General features: G+C 41.9%; 1 protein-coding gene across 1 annotated transcript in view; it reads right to left on the bottom strand.

The window, feature by feature from the left end:
- CNTNAP5 (contactin associated protein like 5) overlaps positions 1–18,676 on the bottom strand; it is a 272,802-nt gene that overhangs the window by 138,074 nt on the left and 116,052 nt on the right. Inside the window, exons 4-6 of the mRNA XM_017740228.1 lie at positions 12,495–12,642; positions 5,412–5,615; positions 3,318–3,502 (exon numbers count right to left, since the gene is read on the bottom strand). Coding sequence (XP_017595717.1) covers positions 3,318–3,502; positions 5,412–5,615; positions 12,495–12,642 — 537 coding nt within the window. The remainder of the gene's footprint in view (positions 1–3,317; positions 3,503–5,411; positions 5,616–12,494; positions 12,643–18,676) is intronic.

The raw sequence follows: 18,676 nt of genomic DNA, 5'->3' as shown, positions 1-18,676 counted from the left end.
GCCTGCTGCTTTGGGAGCAGCTCTGAAGTGCCTTGGCACACCAACCCGGTGCCACCAGCTCCCCTTCCAGGAACACCAATACACAAGGAAACACTCCCACTGTGTCCAGCCCACAGCCCCATTGGCCCAGAGGGTGACACCTGGCTGCAGCCCGCAGTGCTCAGAACCTCTGAGCAATGGGGGAATCAACTCTCCCTGCTCCCAGAGCTCTGGGTTTGCCTGGGAACTGTGGTCACTCCTTTCCACCAGGCACTTGTCTGAGCAGTTCTGGTTTCAGCCAGGGGATGGTAGTATCACATACCTAAAATACCCAATTTGCACCTTGCAATTTCACTGTGCTTTGGTCTTTACAACAGTCGCATGTGGCATTTGGGACTAGGTTTTGTAAGGGAGAAGTTCTGCAGGCTACACATGTGCATGGAACTTCTGCTGTGCTGCTAAGTACTGGCAGACATTAACACTGTGCAGGTTACAACTCCTCACTCAACTGGAGGGCTGAAAGCTCCAGGAGGACAAAGAGCATAACAAAATAAGCTTCCAAAATACAGCATAATTGTTCAGATTCTGAAGAAAAGAAAGAGACAGAGAAAAAAAAAAAGAAAAAAAAAAGAAAAACAAACCCCACAACCCCAAAAAATTCTGATAATCCTACCTCCATTTTCCGAATGTCACAGCTCATCTGTAAGTAACTTTACTGCTTTCTGGCAAAGCCTTACTGGTGGTACCACTGAAGTTTTACTCATATTTCCCATCACTGCCAGCAACACCATGAGTTATATAAGGCAGATGGGGATCCTGCAGCCACCACGTTTGATCAGGAGCTGTGCTGCAATCCTGCTGCATCCACTGCAGCAAGAGCATGCACTGCTGTGTGGCACTGCTTGCATGCTGATGGCTGCTGGAACCTGGTCAGCCTTATTCCCCTGTCACAGCTCCCAAAGCCTTACCTCAGTTCATTATTACAAAAATAAAGAGCAATTTGGGGGTTATTGTTCCTCCCCCTCCACCTAACAAGCTGGGATACATACGCAAATGAAGCCTCCCTGGGTAACCTTGAAAATACATTTGAAAACAAGTTCTTAATGAACTTGCACCTCAGTTGTTTTAATTGATCACTTCAGAGAAATAAAGAGTGAACAGACTGCTCCTTTACGTCACTTGCAGGTTTGTTATTGGCGTGAGGGCTTATCTGGTAGCAATGTTTTTTTTCCAGTGAGAATCATTAGTTCTTTCTAAAATACCAGACTTTCCTTCTTTCATGTTCTATTCTTCAAGTCTCCTGCTTACGGACTCTGTACTGGGGTTTCAAAACCAGAAGAAAAATCAATATCAATTACACTAATGCATTATTAAGAAAACAGTTTGCTTTCTGATTGGTAATAATTTTAATTACAAAAGCAATGATTTTATTACCCTCAGTAAGGCCTTTAATCCCTAAAGTGTGCTGAGATAAACTTTCAGTAGACTGCATTGCTGCAATGTTTGACTGAAAGATTGTCACAGTGCAAATGGAGGAAAAACACACTGTGAAAGACTGAGCTCAAGGGACGAGGTTGGAGTGCCACAGAGGTTTGTGGTGATGCTGATTAACAACACCTGAAGATCTTTTCTACCATGTTCCCTATTTTGGAACATCTGGAAAAACATTCTGCAAATTAAATTGGAGCCTGAGTTTCCCTTGATCAGCACCAAGCAGGAAGCAATAAATGTTATTATTATGAAATTAGAAAAGCTGATGACTCAAGTATTTGGCTTTTCTCAACTCCATCTTAAAAGCAGTTACAGTTTTGGCCCCTGATAGTTCAGTCTAAAGCTGTTGCACAATCCCACTCCTCCAAGTGCTGTCCCTACTAAATGTGCTCTTGATTTGGTACAGCAGTGCCAGGGGACAGGTACTACTCTCTCCACCCTGCTTTGTGAAATGCAAAGAAAGGAATTCCATCTGGAAGATGAGAGGAGAAGAGAGCAGGCACCTGCCACTGCTGAGCCGTCTGCTTTTTTCCCTTGAGTGTGTTGGAGAATGATCCTTTCCAGAGAAATGAATTCCAAGTGCAAAGGGTAAACTTGTGGTCTCTGAAGCAGTGAACCGTGCCAGCTCAACACATCCAGACAGGGTGATAGCTCTGTGCAAGCATGACCCTGAGCCTTGTGGGCAAGAAAGGCTTGGCAGACAAGCACAAGGGGCTAAAAATGAACATGGGTGATTTGCACACAGGTGTGCGTTGATGGGGGAACAGATAAGGAACTTCCTTGCATACAAATATGGTAATATATAGGGGGTTTTAAGGTGTTTTTTTAACAACTATCATCCATAAGCACTGAACTGCTGGAGTGATATAAACTGCACTCTGCCACACCTTGGCCTCATCACAGGGGAGCACATCAGCCTTGGGGTTTAGGGGCAGGCAGGATATTTCCTTGCTAAGCTGCTCTGGCTCCCTAGATCAGGATGCTCTGCAACATCCCCAGATATGAAGGGGCCTGGGTCAGAACTGGTGGTTGTGAGGGTCATAGAATCATTAAAATACTAAGACTGAAAAAACTCTGAAGATCGAGTCCAACCCAGCACCATGTGTTCATATCCCCAAGTATCACTTCCTTATACCTTTGGATACTTTCAGGGATGATGATTCCACCACTTCCCTAGGCAGCCTATTTCTATGTGGGAGCACCCTTTCAGTAACGAAGATTTTCCTAGTATGCAATCTAAACCTCCTCTACCACAACTTGAGGCCATTTCCTCTTATCCTGTCATTTGCTACCTGGGAGAAGAGACCAACCCCCACCTTGGTACAACTTCCTTGCATTCTGGAGGTCTTCCATTCCTAGTGGGAAGACAATGATTTTCACCTGCTCATCTCTATGTGGAGAGAGAGCTGTAATTAGAGCAAGTGGTGGCTGGATAGAGGGACAGCTCAGAGCTGGAATCCCCACAGTCATGCTCAATTCAGTGCAGGGACGGTGCACAATCATGCCATTAAATCATATTGCAGATGATGACACAGCTGCTCCCTGAACAGTTGACCAGAACCCAGGTTATGACTTTTCATTTATTCAAAGTCTGCCATACTTTGAAGTGCAAGCATAATGCAATGTATATTTGCACAGAGACTGGCCACCTTCTGATGCTGGCATATATGGAGCTACACTGACATGTTGATGCTGGTAAAGTATGAGAGGAGCTCTCTGGAAAGGAAATATTAAGTAAAGATCTTTGCTGGAAAGAAACAGCTCATAGGGTGGTTGCTTTACATCAATTCCTTTTATAGCAATTCATACCTCAACTCCCAGGTTACAACCTAAAGAGCTTCACACACCTCATAATCAATATCCAAGTGATCCGAATCCCCCTTTGTTCGGAAGTGCTGGGTATGCTTGTCCACCGTGAAGTTCACTTGCTTGTTGAAGCGTTCTATGAGAACTGAGTGCCAGTGCTGGTCATCCAAGAGGCTGCCCAAGGTGACAGACGTGTGGCTGTTACTGAAGTGCAGGTTGGAGTCTCCTGGAGTGGCACAGATAGGCAGAAGACACCAGAGTTACCTCCAGACTCTTAACTGGAGCATGGGGACTTGAGGAAAGCACAGAGCAGAGCTCCAGGATGCAAGCAAGAGCTCTTGGAAACAGATGCTTTTCAAAGACTGCCTTAGATTCCTTGGGTCTCCTATTCACATATACGTGTGTATAGCCCCCCCTCCCATATTTTTCCCCTGTGAAACCCTTTTGAGGAATCAGGAGGTGTTACTGATGCTGCACCCACACATTGCAGCAGGCAGGGCATTACTACTTTGTCTTTACCCTTGGTTCTGCCAGGCCTTTTTGGTCCTGGTGGCTTAAGAGCTTCCTTCAGGCAGCAGCAAAATCTTCTGCCTAGTCACATTAGCAGACCACTCCTGACACTTCACTGTCAGCTCTGTGCATTCTGCATTTTAACAAGAAAATTCTATCTGTCCATTTTCACAGGAAAAAAAAAAGCACAAGTCAGTGAAGCAAAAAAGGGTTCTGTTCAGCTCATAAAAATTCCTAAACCTGGCCTAGATCTCCAAAAGTATAGATCACAAATCATAGAAATATTTAGGCCCTAACCCGGTAATTTCAAGCACTCTTCTGTTTTCCAGCTGGCTACACGTCTGAACACTTCAGAGCCTCTCACTGAAAGGGAGTGTGTATCCATCCACAGAATGGAGAGAACACATGCTTCAAAACTGCCAGGCAAGGTACAAGCAGATTCAAGAGAAGACATCAAAACCCTTGCCCATGACATACGGATGCACAAAGAGGACCTGAAATGGCTAAGATTTTGTACACTTGGGGCTACAGCTGTAGAAAAAACCCAACTCATCTCAGAATACACATTCACAATAGTTATCTCCTCTGGAAGAAGTTACATAATATAAGTAACTGTACAATATTCTTATCCGAACATGAAACGTTTGTAGGAGGACAATTCAGTGGGGTAGATTCCCCCATTCACAGCTTCAGCTTGAAGTTTTTTGGTCTAAGTAACATCCAAATCCCAAATCAGAAAAATGATGTATTATCATTTCCAATCTTTGCTGAAAAAGAAGGAAAGAAAGAAAACACAACTTGGAGACTAAACAATTAATGAGCTTATGTAAAAATGAAGCCCAACAGCTGTGGAAAATAGTTACTGATTTTTAAAACAAACATAATTAAGCACTAGGGGAAAAATGCCCAACTTAAACCCCTCAGTATGAGAAACATGAGTCAGCAGAGACTGCTGAGGCCAGCACCATGGGACACCCACAGATAAAGGCAGTGAAGTTTTTGAAATAAGGCTGGGAGAAGGGGTATGATCACTCCTACTGCAGGAATTCCTATCATTATCAAAGTGCTTCAGTGTATCCATCAGGGAAAAAACCAAGCATCCTTCTACAGAAAGAAATTAAGCCAGCCTTTCCTCTGATGCTCTGATCCAACATGATCGTACAGTGATGGCCTTACAGATATTCAAGAAGGAGTAGTCACAGTTTTCAAGAAAGAAATGTATAGCAGTGTGCACAATGTTTTGACCAGAATGTTATCATTGAAATTCTGTATTCTGAGCTCAGCTCTGAATCACTGAGTGAATGGAAAAAAAATTAGGCACAAACCAAAAATAAACCTTTTCTGCAGTCCAAAGACCACTTCCTGAGAATGCTGTTCTTAAAAATAATACAAAAATCCCCCACACATATGCAAAAAAAAAGAAGGCACGTGAAGAATCAGAACTTGAGCAGTTCTGCCTTGCTCAGCACTAGTTAGAGGAGCCAATGCTTCTTCTTGGCTCAGTTACCATGTCCTGCATGACAGCAGAACACAGCATGTTCTGTTGATATCAGCTAGAGTTTCCAGATACTGTCTAATGTAAATTATAGATTCATACACAAACCAATAATACTAATTACCCTTACCCAGGTTGAGGTGCAAGGAGAGCTTCCCTTTCTGCAGTTCCAAGGTTATGTAGTCTCCACGCTGTCCTTCCCCATGGAATAAGACTCCATCCCCCTGCATGCTCTTGAACTTCAAGGAAACAACATCTTTGAATGTGCTCATAAGCTTCTGATTGAACCTGTAGAGAAGTGAACTTCTGCCATCGAAGTCTGCAACATCTGACTCTGGAAGAAAGAAAATGGCAAAATGACAAGGAGGGGCAGCATCAGGAGAGGGACTGTATTTTTTTCAGGATCTTTTCAAATATAATTTGCAGTCAGGTATTGTCCTGAGTGCACACCCACAGGATGCAGAGGTCATTTGGGCAACCACATTTCATCCATTTCCAATCCTCTCCCACTGCTGGGGAAAGGGAACATGAGGATAAAACCAGAACTCTCCTGCACTTGCCTTCCTCTTACAACACTTCTCTCTCACTCAACTTTTGAGAACAGAACAGGTGCCTTCCATCATATTCAGATCTCCAGAACATCCCTTGCCACATTCGCTGTTCATCTCAAATGCATTCAGGATGTTATTCATTACTTTGAACACTTCAGTACTCACTCCACTTTTGTAGCTTCACAAGTGTCTGTTGAGCTGTTCCTGCATGTCAGCCATGCCTGCATCCACCTCTGCATTCAAATAAGGATCCCCTCAGCCTCCGAGGGCTGGCTGCTTGCTTGTGATGAGCATTTATCAGCCATGTTTCTGCATGCAAATTGACTAGGCTGGCAGGTATAGTCAAATATCAATTCAAAAAGCTTTTGAAGCGATTTCATGGGAACTGGGCATCTAAACTGATTATACACTTTTGAAAATCCTATTAGAAACATATTTTCCCCTTCAGCCAGCCTCTAAAAACCCAATCATTCTGGTAGGAAACAAGCTTTCTGTTCCTCAATTGCAATTAATATTTTCTTTGGCAGCAGCAGCCTGCAGTACTTTCTTTGCTTTATAAAGTGGCCTTTTAAGCAAAACGTATTTTTAAACAAGTTTTTAAATGTATATATAAGGAGAATACTTCAGGTAGCTTTAAATACTTTTGACTAATATGTTGTATACAAACATCTGGCTGACATACAATAATTCAATTCCAATTTCTATCCAACTGAAATTTCACACAATTTATGTATAAAACATCAATTTTGTCAATTGGTATCTCCTGTTAAAAAAAAAAAAATTATTAATTAAGGACACCAGAAAATGAAGAATCTGAACAGAGGTTTACTGAGCTACATAACTTCTTGGGTACATGCACAAAGACAAGTAACACCTTCCTAGCACTCAAGAAGAAAGAGCAGAGACTATCTTTGTTTGCAAACCACACATTTTAATGATAAACCAAAGCTATCAGTTTTCTATATTCTTCTGAAAAATAACTGAGGCTCATACGATCCAGATCTTCCAGTCAGTAACTGTATTGTGATTCAAGTCAGTAATTTAAGTCACCTAAGCTCCATTGAGAGTTCTCCTATCCTTTTAAGCATTAACACTAGTTTAATCTGCTCCTCCTTAAAAAACCAAAAATAACAGGAGCTATGGGGGAATGGTTTTAACCTTTTTGGGTTTTTTTTTTTTTAAGTGAAAATTTTAAAGAGGTTTGCAATTAAAAACTATTAAAAGCTCAGAAAATAAAACAGCTGTTAACGATTTATTACCATGGAAACTACCATGAAAACTTCTGCCTGTCCATATGACAGTTTGTACAAAAGTTTGATGGCATGCTGACAAACTTGCAGGGAGCACAGCATTTAAATTTGATGCAAAATTCTGCAGCTCCAAAACCAACTACATTCCAAATCAGAATGCAACGGATTTTTTTGTTTATGAGAATAAAACTACAAAGAAACGCAGTCCTGAGGAAAATTCACTCCTGAATAAACTAAGACCAACTTCTTATCTGTGATGTCAGAATTACAACATGCTGTTTCCCATCATTTGTGGAACAGTTGCTAGTTTAGGAATTATCACAAATACGTAAGCATTACTGCCATCTGTTTTTACTGGTTTTAACTTCTGAATTAGGTGTTAAGAAACAGCTCCTTCAGCATTGCTGACTTGTCTCTATTGACACCTTGACAGCCAGTTTCCATAAAGGGAATTCAATTGGTAGCTTAGTTCTTGTGAATTTCCCCTAACTACATTAAATACTACAATTTGTTTAAAGTAAATCACAAGTGTCTTATAAAAATGGTTTCATTTCAACACAGGCAGGAATTAGGAAATAGCTTATAAAGAATTTACAGTCTTTGATTTCCAGAGCATTTTGCACCTAAAGTTCATTTCCCTCCTAGCTCTCAAAACCAAAGGTACTGAAAGAGCATGGGTGCACTGATTCAATGTTGCTGCAAAAGCGGCCCTTTTTTCATCTTTTTCTTAAGATCCAAGGCTCCAGCCAGTCTAAATTCACACTTCAGTTCTTGTTCTTAACTCTCCACTAAGCCACAGCATAACAGGATTTTTTGAAGAGCTCTACTACTGACATTTACAGAGTATATCACGAAGGAAAACCTGTTTCTGTAAAGTTCTGCTCCACTAATTATCAGTTGCGAGCACATTGGCCAATAAATAGCCCTGAATGAAACGGAAATATGTCAAATAAATGCTAGCACTGCCAGCCAAAAGTCATTAGTGGCAGTTTGCATGACGACAAATCGTTGGTTCCTGTTAAAAACAGCCACTCCAGAAAACCTGCTTAGTGTTTGCTTAGTGTTTATTTAGTCCATGTATGTCCATAACCCTCTTGCAACAAGAGAACAAGGATCCAAAATGTTTCAAGACTCAGAAAATCTGTAGTAATAACAAACTAAAACACAACATGTGATTTCATTCTGCACTGCCTGCTGGTGTTCTTACACTCCCTGAAGACAGACTTTACTCATTCTGGGCTCTTTCCTACACTGTCCTCATCAACAAGGCTGTTGACAGGCTGGCAGAAGCACGAGAGTACAGAGTTTACTCATGCAGCAATCTGCTCCCTGCAGCAGAGAGGATATACAGCCATACTTAAGAAGACAGTCCTCCCTCCTAGGGATTTTGGGAAAAGGGAACACTTACTTAGCAAAGGTATTCTAAAACAGGAATAACTCTAGGAACAGTTGCCATGTGAGACAGGAACTTTCAGTCTTGCGCTTGCACCAATGAACAGAATCTTCAACTCCTGGCAGAAGGGGAGAGGATGACTCCTGGTCTAAACAGCTGTGTCCCCTGACAAGTCATGGCTTACTGGCTTGAATGACCCTAAAGCTGTGCCCACCTCCCTCTCAGACACACAACCCAAGGGATGAATGTGGATGACCACTTCAGAGGTGACTGTTCTGCCATGCAGCCTTGTCCCTAGCACGAATCTCTGCTTCATTTGGGTAAGCGAACATTTGGGTATTTACTTTGTGCATTCGATTACAAACACTACTGGTCAATGACCATCAGATATTAAGCAGTTCTCTGCAATGAGTTCTTTTCTATCTCATAGGAAGATGAAGAAGAGGATGAAGGAAGGTGGGGAAAAAAAAAAAGACAGAAAAAAGCATCCAGTAAAAATGTCATTTAATAATAAAGCACAGTATCAGATCATATTTCATGAAGCAAAATATGAGAACTCCGAGTCCTGAACTGCAAATGAAGAATTCTGCTCTCAGAAGACACCCTGTCTCACACCGTATCATTGTTTCTCCTGTGGTATCCCAGCCTGTTAACTGCACATACACCCAATTCTGCTGATGCACTTTGGACTGTTAACCAGTTATAGAATATGATCAGCATCTTCAATGCAGCCATAAATCTTATCCCATAAAAGCAATTGTGTCAGCATTTTTTTTTTTCTTGTGCTAAGCTAACAAGACTTTTCCCAAATATAAAGATACACTTGTCGCCCCTTGCCACCTCCAGCGTCAAAAGCCATTGGTTTGCCATTTGTCTGAGCTTGTCCTCTGCTGCAGCTCTGCTTATCTGCTACAAATACACTGCTGGAGCCACTGCTGCAAAGGGACAGCAAGAGCTTATACACATTTCTGCATGGAACTTTCCACAGAACTCATCATCAATCCTTTTCTGAACAAGAAACATTAATGTACGTTTTCAGATCATCATCTCCTTCCTATTTCAGTACCTATTTTGAGGATACCACGTGAGATCTTTACAGGAATTTCAAATAAATGTAATTCATTTTCATTTAAATACATACTTTCTGAAGAAAGTAAACAATTAGCAGGCTATCTGTGAATTCCATCTCATATGATAGCCTTGGAGTCCTTTATTCATAGGAACTTAGATCTGTATGGGATAGGATCAGGCACACCCATAATCTGAAATAGCTTTACTGTTCAAAACAAGTTTTTATTTTTCCAAAGAAACAATGTCAACCGGCAGCCAAAGAGAGGGTGAAAAAAAAAAGGGAAGAAAGACAAAACGACAGAAGAAGAAAGCTTTTGTTTGACTAGGAGATTTGAGGAATAAACTCATAGCAAGTTATTTCTAGCAGAAGCAATAAAGAACAGCAAGTGCCATTCAGCGGCACAGTACCACCACAGGCTAAGTTACCCACTTTGGCATCCAATGCACACAGCAGGGTTCCCTGGTGTGTTTTGTTGCTGTGTCCTGGCAGAGTGTCACCTGGCAGGTGACAAGACCTGATGCCTTCCACATGCCCCCTACTAAAGAGTCATCACTGAAAGCTGCACTTGCAAAAGCTAGCACAGGATTGTGTTCCTGGTGCCTCTTGAGCAGAGAATGCTGCATAGGACAGTCATACTCCAGAAATGAGATAACAGAGCCTTCTGCTGCCACAAGACTGGCACGGTCACCTAAAAACACAGCAGGGAAGCCATAGGTGGCTCTTACAGATGGATTTGTATCAGCTGATGCTGTTTCTACTCCCAGAATCACATCTCTTTCATATACATATAGACACTTGCAAGAAGATGGTGCATATACAATATACTTGTTCTTTTTCTACTTCAGTTTCCTTCCTGGCTTATTCAACAGCCTGTCTCTAGAAACTCAAGCTTTGTAATTTTTTAAAAAAAAATTTCCAGATTATAAATATATTTCTTGTGCTACAACTGAACATGGTGGATGAGTCTGTGTGCTATCAACTTTACAAAATGCAGTTATGTAGGTGTACACCAGCTCAGGATCTGCAGCAGATACTCTGTCAGTATAACACTAAAGATGACATTTTATAAATGAGCAAACATCTTTTGTACAGTGCTGGTTTGTCTGGGTTAGGAGTAGCCAAGACGGTGAAACTATATAAGCACAACTTGTAGACAGGTATTGCTTGGCATGTGCAATTTGCCAGAGAGAAATGTGAATGGCACATTTATATAAATGGAATGAATATTTCAACACCCTGTAAAAGTTTTATGAATCCCTTTATTTCTTTTCTGGCTCGCTTTAATCTTGTTCCTTAATTCCGCACAAGCACTTTTATTTCCTGTAACTGCAGGGTACAGGAAAAAGATGAAGACATAGATGATAGCACAAGGCAACTCAGCCTGCAAGTGACTCTGAAACCTTCTTTGTGTCATAGAAAATACAACCACAGTCTGACATGAAAGCAGTGCTCATGTAGTACATCACATGGACTAGCACCAGAAAAAGAAAAATCAGCCACAAAAGTTTCAATCTTCCCCAAGTTCAAGTTCTTTTTGTTACACATATGTTTGGACTATACTCTTAACTGCAGAGGTTTGGGCATCATTAACAGAAGAAAGCTCTTGAAAACAGATTAGCTGGTTGTTTCAGAGTTATGTCACCAAGGGCAGTTGATTTTGAATTTCAAGTTTCAGTTTACATGTTCACTGATACACCTGGAAAAAGTCTCTTGCCCTAAAGGCTGTGCATCCAGACCAGGGTGTTACAGGTCACTGCACAGTGTCTGTACAGATGGAGGAACAGCACCTAAAAGAAGCTGAACAGATGTGATAGATGTACATCGAAACCGCAAGAATCCTCCTGTGAAACCATGTGAAGCAGTCCCAAGATCCATGTGCAGTGACAAGGCCCCAAAGAGTCCTGTGTCCCTGTTCAGTGGGAACACGTGAATCAAATAGTTTAATAAACATCTCTCTTTCATTTAGCTTAGATAAATTTAAGTAGTCTCCTGAACAGTTTTTATGCTTATTCTGTTACAACCCCTTATCTGTGCTTGGGAGGAACAGATAAGGACCTAAGCTAAATGGGGAGATGTACCAGTATGGTGGTGTCACATGATGGTGACTTGTGCCACACCACGCCAAATTTACTGGTAAAATGCTGTTAATCCCCTGAACTCTCCACAACAAACATCTCTCGTTTCCAGCAGCATCTCAAGTCACAAAAATGAACACAAAGTCACCTGAGAAACAAATATTGGACTTGTATTTCCTCATGAGTGGACTTCCGTTTTCTGCAGTGAGCAGCATCGGTCCTTTTGCCTCACATTCACAGTCTGCCATGGTCATAGGTCATACATCTGCAGCACTACACCAGGATATGTCACCAAAACACCCCAAGCCAGCAGCATTTATAGGCTGCTCCAAAGCCCAAAACACTACAGACTGTATCGTCAAAGACCATCACGTGTTAAGAGTGGCCAAAGAAAGCACTCATGTAAAAGCAGCTAAATCAGCAGACAGGTTCTCTGCACTCTGAAGCTATAAAGTCATCAGCCTCAAATATAACCACAGCTGCAAAATTCACAGCACTTCACAACTAGGTTACTTGCCTTAAACCCAGAAATTAACTGTTTAGGCAAATATAGACCTATAAAGATCCCAATTAGCTTTGTGGCCTCCAGTGAGCAGGAGGTTTTGCAGCATCTGACTGCCTGGCACTCCCAGAAGCAGAAAATTGCTCTGTGGTGGGCTCAGCTCTGAGGAGGCTTCACCAGCTGAGCGAGATGGGCAGCACATCCCTGAGCAGAAAGGTAGGAAAAACTACTGAAAGTAATGAAAAAAGTAAACAATGGCAATGTATTTCACATTATATTTTAACTCATAAAACTTTTACTCTTTCCACAGCACTGCCAGCACCAATTAAAAGCTCTTTGACAAAATGTGGGTTAAGATGCAGCCACTTACTGTAAGAGCAGCCGAAGACCTCAACTCTCAGTCCTATCCGCCCACCAACGTTCCACTTGAGAGGGATGAAGCGCAAGAATCGAGCTTTCATGGAGTGCAGCAGCTTGTGGTGAACCACACTGTCAGCATTGCTGTTCCCTGTGAAAACCTGGAAGGACAAAGAGCCTTGCTGAGACATTAAGCAACAAGAGGTGAATGCAGCACTCTGAACAAAGGCTGTGAACTGCCACCCCTCTTCACAATTCTCAATCTCAAAAACTACTAAAAATTATTTAAATTGATTGTCAAGTTTTCTTCTAAGTGCTGCATCTCTTATGAAGGGAAACGAGGGAGACAGCAGCACACAGAGCACTTCAGCAGAGTGGGGGGATGTATACACAGAGTTACAAAAGCAGGTTGTAGATGGGGATGATACAGAAGATGCTGCACAATTTCTCCCAACCCAGGCCATTCCTGTGCACAATAATACTCCATCAACCCCTAAAATAGTCAGAGTCCCATCAGCACAGTGAAGGATGGGGCTCGATTTAGCCTTTGGTGCATTTATGGAAGTAGGAAAGGATAGACAAAGGCCACTGAAGTTCTCCAAAGCCTGGGAAGAAGAACAGGACCATGTATTTCTAGATACCCAACAGAAAACTCAAGCAAGAAATAGGAAGAGATAAAAGCCTGAGTCAGTACACAGGAGAATCAGCATTTTGACTGTGTTTGCACTCGAGAGAGTTAAAGCATGCAAACAGTAATAATTTAATTTCTTTTCTTACCTATTTGATTAATTGCCTGCAACAGCAAGCCAAAATTAATGGCCCTAGTCAGAATTGTAACTTAACAAGAGGAAATTCTCTCATGGATGAAGAATGACCGAGGGATTTCAAAGACAAACCTTCAGAAAAACATCAAGGCTGTATTCCTGCCTGAAGCATTTTCAATTCATCTTTACACCCTTATCTGTAATATTGGCCCAGGAATATCACAGGCTTTCTGCAATCTTCACAACATTTGAGTAACTCAGCTAGGATTGAAATTTGAAGCTAAAAGTTTTGTAAAACATGAAAATCAAAGAGAGAACACACAAGCACATAATCTCATAGGAGAGCCGTATTTTTAAAAGAGGTCCTGTAAGTATAGTATTTCATCACAAACAATTGTACCAGTTTCAAATGCTTCTGCAGTTAAAAAATTGGCACCATTCGCCTACACAATGCAATTGTGAGCACAAACTGGAATAAGCCCATTAAAGTAGACCTACAATTCATTTCTGTGGTTGAAGGATGTGTTAAAGAGATTAGGGGTTCACTTCTACACAGAATTTTTTCCTCAAATGCAAGCATTCAAATTTTTTTCCAAATGTTATTATGGATGTTGTAAAACCTCAGATTCAGTATATTCTTGTTTTAATCAACTCAGTATTCAACTCATTTCCTATACCTCTAGTTCTGAACTTTTCAAGCACAAGATCGTGTTTTCTACGAGTATAAAGCAACAGTTAACTAACCTCTCACAAATTAAGTTATATTATGTATTTTTTTTTAATGGGGATTCTTGTTGATGTTAATTCAACGTTAACCAAATACAGAAGTTTACTGCTTTATCCTTCAGATATGTTTTGTGAAGTGGAACAAACAGTACTTCTAGATGTCCTGATCTTACTCATACTGCTTTCCACATAGGAGCCAAGTTCAAATTCCAGCAGAGAGTCTTTCAGAGATTTTTTCCTTATATTTCAAGAGAAAAATCTTGTTCTTCTCAGTAATGAAACTGTTAGTAGAGAGTAAGCCTCACAGTCATAGCTGTGGCAGTCCTCACATTTTCAGTAAGACACTCATGGGTATACAAGATGCATAGATAGAAGTGTAGTTTTCTGTTTGTTTGCTCCAAAGGCTCATGTTCCTGGAGTCCTGTGATTATGCAAAAGCCTCACTTTTCATAACATAAAAAAGAAAGAAGAAAAAGAACAGAGGGGCAACAGAAAGTTTCCAGTCTTCCCAAATGTGAAGAAAAGCTTAAAATGCAGTGACTAGAGTGAAAGTAAGGGTGAAAATTAAGAGACAAAAGACAAAGTACAGCTTAACGCTATGAAACAAGCTGGGGTGTCCAGCATACTTCAGGGACTGCCTGTGCCATCAAGGAGGTGGTTTTGCCAGAGAAATGATTCACAGCTGTACCACACCCATTGGAAGGTGACCTAGCAGCCTACCCACAGGCCCCTCTGCTACACCTCAAGAAAGAGCCAGAATTATCCACATCCAGGCCCCAGATCCACTCACTCCGAACATGATGGGCAACTGTGTAAAAACATCCTTCCCACACTGAAAGAGCCACATCGGTAAAAATAAACTGTTCTGAAGTCCTATACAGCCCTTACAGCACCTTTTTTCTCAAGCTTCTCTAATAAGCAAAGAGCTAATGACACTTTTGGGGAAAGGAAATCCACAGGCATTGCTGTACCCATTGATCTGTGCCTTAGAGATGGTTCCGTGTGCAGCTGGCACATCCCTGCTTGCTGCTGCCAGCGGGGCGTCACCGTGTGTGTGCCTTCAGGGTTGCTTTGATTTTCCTTTCCAACTCCCACTGCTATACAAATCACCTTTTGATGCTTTATGGACCACCTGTCCATTGATTGAATAACACCAATTGCCACAGACGGTCACTTGAAAACTTAGATCCACAGCTGACACAGAAAAAATCCATCCATTAAAGAAGATGAAACTGGGATGCAGTACCAGATTTCACAGCCCTGGAGGTTCAGTTATTGATTAACAGTAAACCTATCAGTGAGAATGGCAGAAGTCCTCTTGAGAAACAGCCTCTATTACAACCTGTTGTTGATAAGGATTAATTCCCAGGAACAAAATGACAAACAAGTGCAGAAAACAAAGCACCTGCATTTCCCATGCAACAGAGTTGCTCTGGGAGGGAGCACAACACTTCAATCTGGGTCTTTTAACAAGCCCTGTAAACACAACAGACAGATGATTTACCTGGGAAATTCTGCCTCTGGCATTCTATGGGGCTTATAAATCAAAGAGCTCCATTAGTGCCAAATTTTGCCACCAGCTTCTTGAAGGCAAAAGCTTTTCCCCAGTGCCAGCGGCCACAAGGTTAACAGCTGGCCAGGGCTGCCCCTCAGACCAAGCTTGTTTCACAGTGCCTGGCTGCACGGTGCTCTGCTGTGACACAGACCACGGCAACACAGTAATATTTTATGAGGCTTTTTTTATGAGCCAGCAAAGGCAGGTCCCACTGGCATGAAAAGGTGAGGGGAGAGCAGCTGCAGTGGTTTGGAGCAGGGTCCGACCGGCTCAGTGCTGCCTCTTGGGCCGCAGCTGTCAGCATGTAGGGAAGAATGGCAATGAGACAAGCGTGTACAACACTCTTCCCAATGCTCAGCTCACCTAGTTCATGGAAGGCAGTGAAATAGGACAAAATGGAATTCCAGTTTAAATGAAAAAGAAAATTTTGAAAAGAAGCTTAAATCTCAAAACCACTGCTGTTGCCTGAAATTTGCATGGATGACTCCCTCAGGAAAAACAATGATTTAACTAAATGGGCTATTTTTACAACTCTCCCATTCAGAGGGATCCCAAAAGCTTTTCAAGGGCAGTTCAGGAAAATGTCACACAACTGTGGTGAAATATGACAATTGTTTGATAACCCTGCAGACACACCTTTGTTTCTTTACCTCATGCATTAATTCAGACCTATGCCAGATCATACCAGTGAGATTTGATGAGCTTTAGATCCTCCTTTGGCCAAACTTAGACTGATCTCCACCTCCCAACAGACGAGTGGAAACTGGGTGCAAGTGTCTGCTCATGAAAGACTAATAAATTCAAAAGAGAAGATCAGATGCAGGACTTTATCTCAGCCTCCCCCCCCGCGTGAACCCTCTGCACACCAAATGTCAACTTATTTACAGACCTGCAGAAGGTGGTTCCCATAATGGCTCTGCTAAATACATTCTGCTCTCCCACTTTGTAAGGCGGGTAATGGGATGGGTTCCAAATGAGTATCCAAGCAGCACCATTGCCACAATCCTCAGCCCTGAACGGTGACCAGGCAGACCTGAGGTTAACTACCTTCTAGGGGAGGTATTTTAAGACATTGAAAACTCTCATTTCTGCCAAAGTAACTCTGATGAGCTGAACTGAGGGGAAAAAAATAATCAGATTATAAATGTGCAGAGGGCATACAACACAGATGTTCGCAATTTACAACATTTCAACCTTCACTAAAAGAAATAAAAGCACAGAAAAGAGCACTCCACCTTCAAATCTCACCCGTGACATCACAGTGTGCTGCCTCCAGTGCCTGAAGAAAAAGGACAAGAGGGCACTTAATTCAAGCTATCCAGAGCTTAGTGAAGGAACCAAAGGGAGACAAAAAGCAGCTAAGCCTGTCATAAATCCCAAAACTGCAGTACTTATGAGTAAAATTGTGTCATTCTCCCCTTTAAACTTCCTTAGCTGGATGAGAAAGATCATGAGCTAGGAGTTTGCGCCGTGATACAGAACATACTTCCTGGTGAATGACTCCCAAGTACTTGAGTGTACATGCACTTTAAAAAAAGCATGACTTTTCAATGAAGAAACAACATGAAAATCTGAAATAGGAAGGAGAAGGCATTGCCTAGCTTTTCACATTTTTCAGGCTGAAACAAACTCTGACTTTTATCTTCTCCAAAGGCAATGGGATTTCAGTTGTGCTGAAGTTCGTGTTACCCAGAATGCAACTCAGTGGGGCTACTGGGTGTGGGTATTAAATCCAGGTTTTGAGGAAGCCAGTGACAAAAACCAAGTTATGGCAGGGGTCCTATGTCTCTGCTTATATGTGTGGAAAGAGACCAAGGGCCACCATGACAAGGACACAATGCTGCCATAAACACACCATATGGAAACTCAGCAGCCTCTGATTTTAATGGGTTTCTTTTCACAGAAAAATTATACTGCATCAGTGCTTGCTCGCTGCACCTTAGGCCTGGACAGGTTTGTGGTTACTTTCTGTAACAATGAAAATTAAGAAATACATTTAGTTTCTGCTGCAAATCGAAAGTAACTGTCAGTTCAGGCAATTCTGGAAACTCGCCCCTTTCACCTCAGCTCAGCCCTAAAAAACAAAACCATACAAAAACTAAAATATAATTTCAAAGTCTAAATGTTTGGGGTTTTTTCACATTTTACTATTTCTGCATCCTGTGAATGCTAACGGTGAAAAATGTTGCTTTGCTTATGTAATGGAAAAAGTCCTGCCTAACACAGCAAGGCAGAACTGTTAATACCTTGTCACAAACACAGTGAAATGGCTTTGCTGTCATCTCCCTCGCCCTGTGCCCAGACTGGGAGCTGCTAAAAGCTCCTCCTCATTTGGAGGGTGAGTTCAGTGCAGCTGCCCAGCTCAGGAGTTCATGGCAGGATCTGGCCCCTGGGAGTTGTTCTCTTTCAGCATGTGGCCTTAAAAAATTATTTTGCTGTTAGAGGGGGCCAGACCATGGCGAGAAGGAAAGGATGACAAGGAGGACTGCTTAGGTCCTTTAAGAGCTGAAGTTTAGAGCTCTGTTTTCAATACCGGACAGCTACATTTGGCACATGGATGGCAAACCTAAGTATTCTGTTTTCCCACCTCTTTTTCTCAAGAGGCAAGTTACATTTTCTTTCAGTATTCTTTCAAACCATCTGTAGAAATGAAGTACATTTACTTGGAGGAACTTGCCTGCTTAGGAGAGTCAATGGGAGCTTTTTCCACCAATTTAAGCAGGTTTCAGCCTGAGCCCAAGAAGAAACAGCTGTCAGCTTGGTCCAGGGACCAAAAGCTGGAGGGCAGGTTGTGTCCACTTAGCACATCAGTAACCTCTGAGCATCTCTTTCCACTTTATGTCTCTTTCCTTTAAATACACCATGGTCTTCATGATAAAAGGTAACCAGTTATTTCTGGTTAACCACCTTCTGAGCTGATTTGCCTGTTTCCAGACTCATGCTTCAGCTTCCAGCTTGAAGTCTAAACCCTATCCTACCTTCATAGAGAGAAGCCTCCTTTCTGCTTATGTTTCTTCTTTCTCAACAGCAGCTATATTTTTCCCTGTGAAACACCCATCCTTGACAAGAACCTCAGAAATAATACCCCCTGGCACACTGTCAGACAACAACCTCAGAAACAATATCCCCTGGCACATTGTCAGAGCTGCT

Source organism: Corvus brachyrhynchos, unplaced genomic scaffold (assembly GCF_000691975.1).
Source record: "Corvus brachyrhynchos isolate BGI_N302 unplaced genomic scaffold, ASM69197v1 scaffold126, whole genome shotgun sequence".
NCBI lineage: Eukaryota > Metazoa > Chordata > Aves > Passeriformes > Corvidae > Corvus > Corvus brachyrhynchos.
This window is presented reverse-complemented; position numbering and strand designations above follow the sequence as displayed.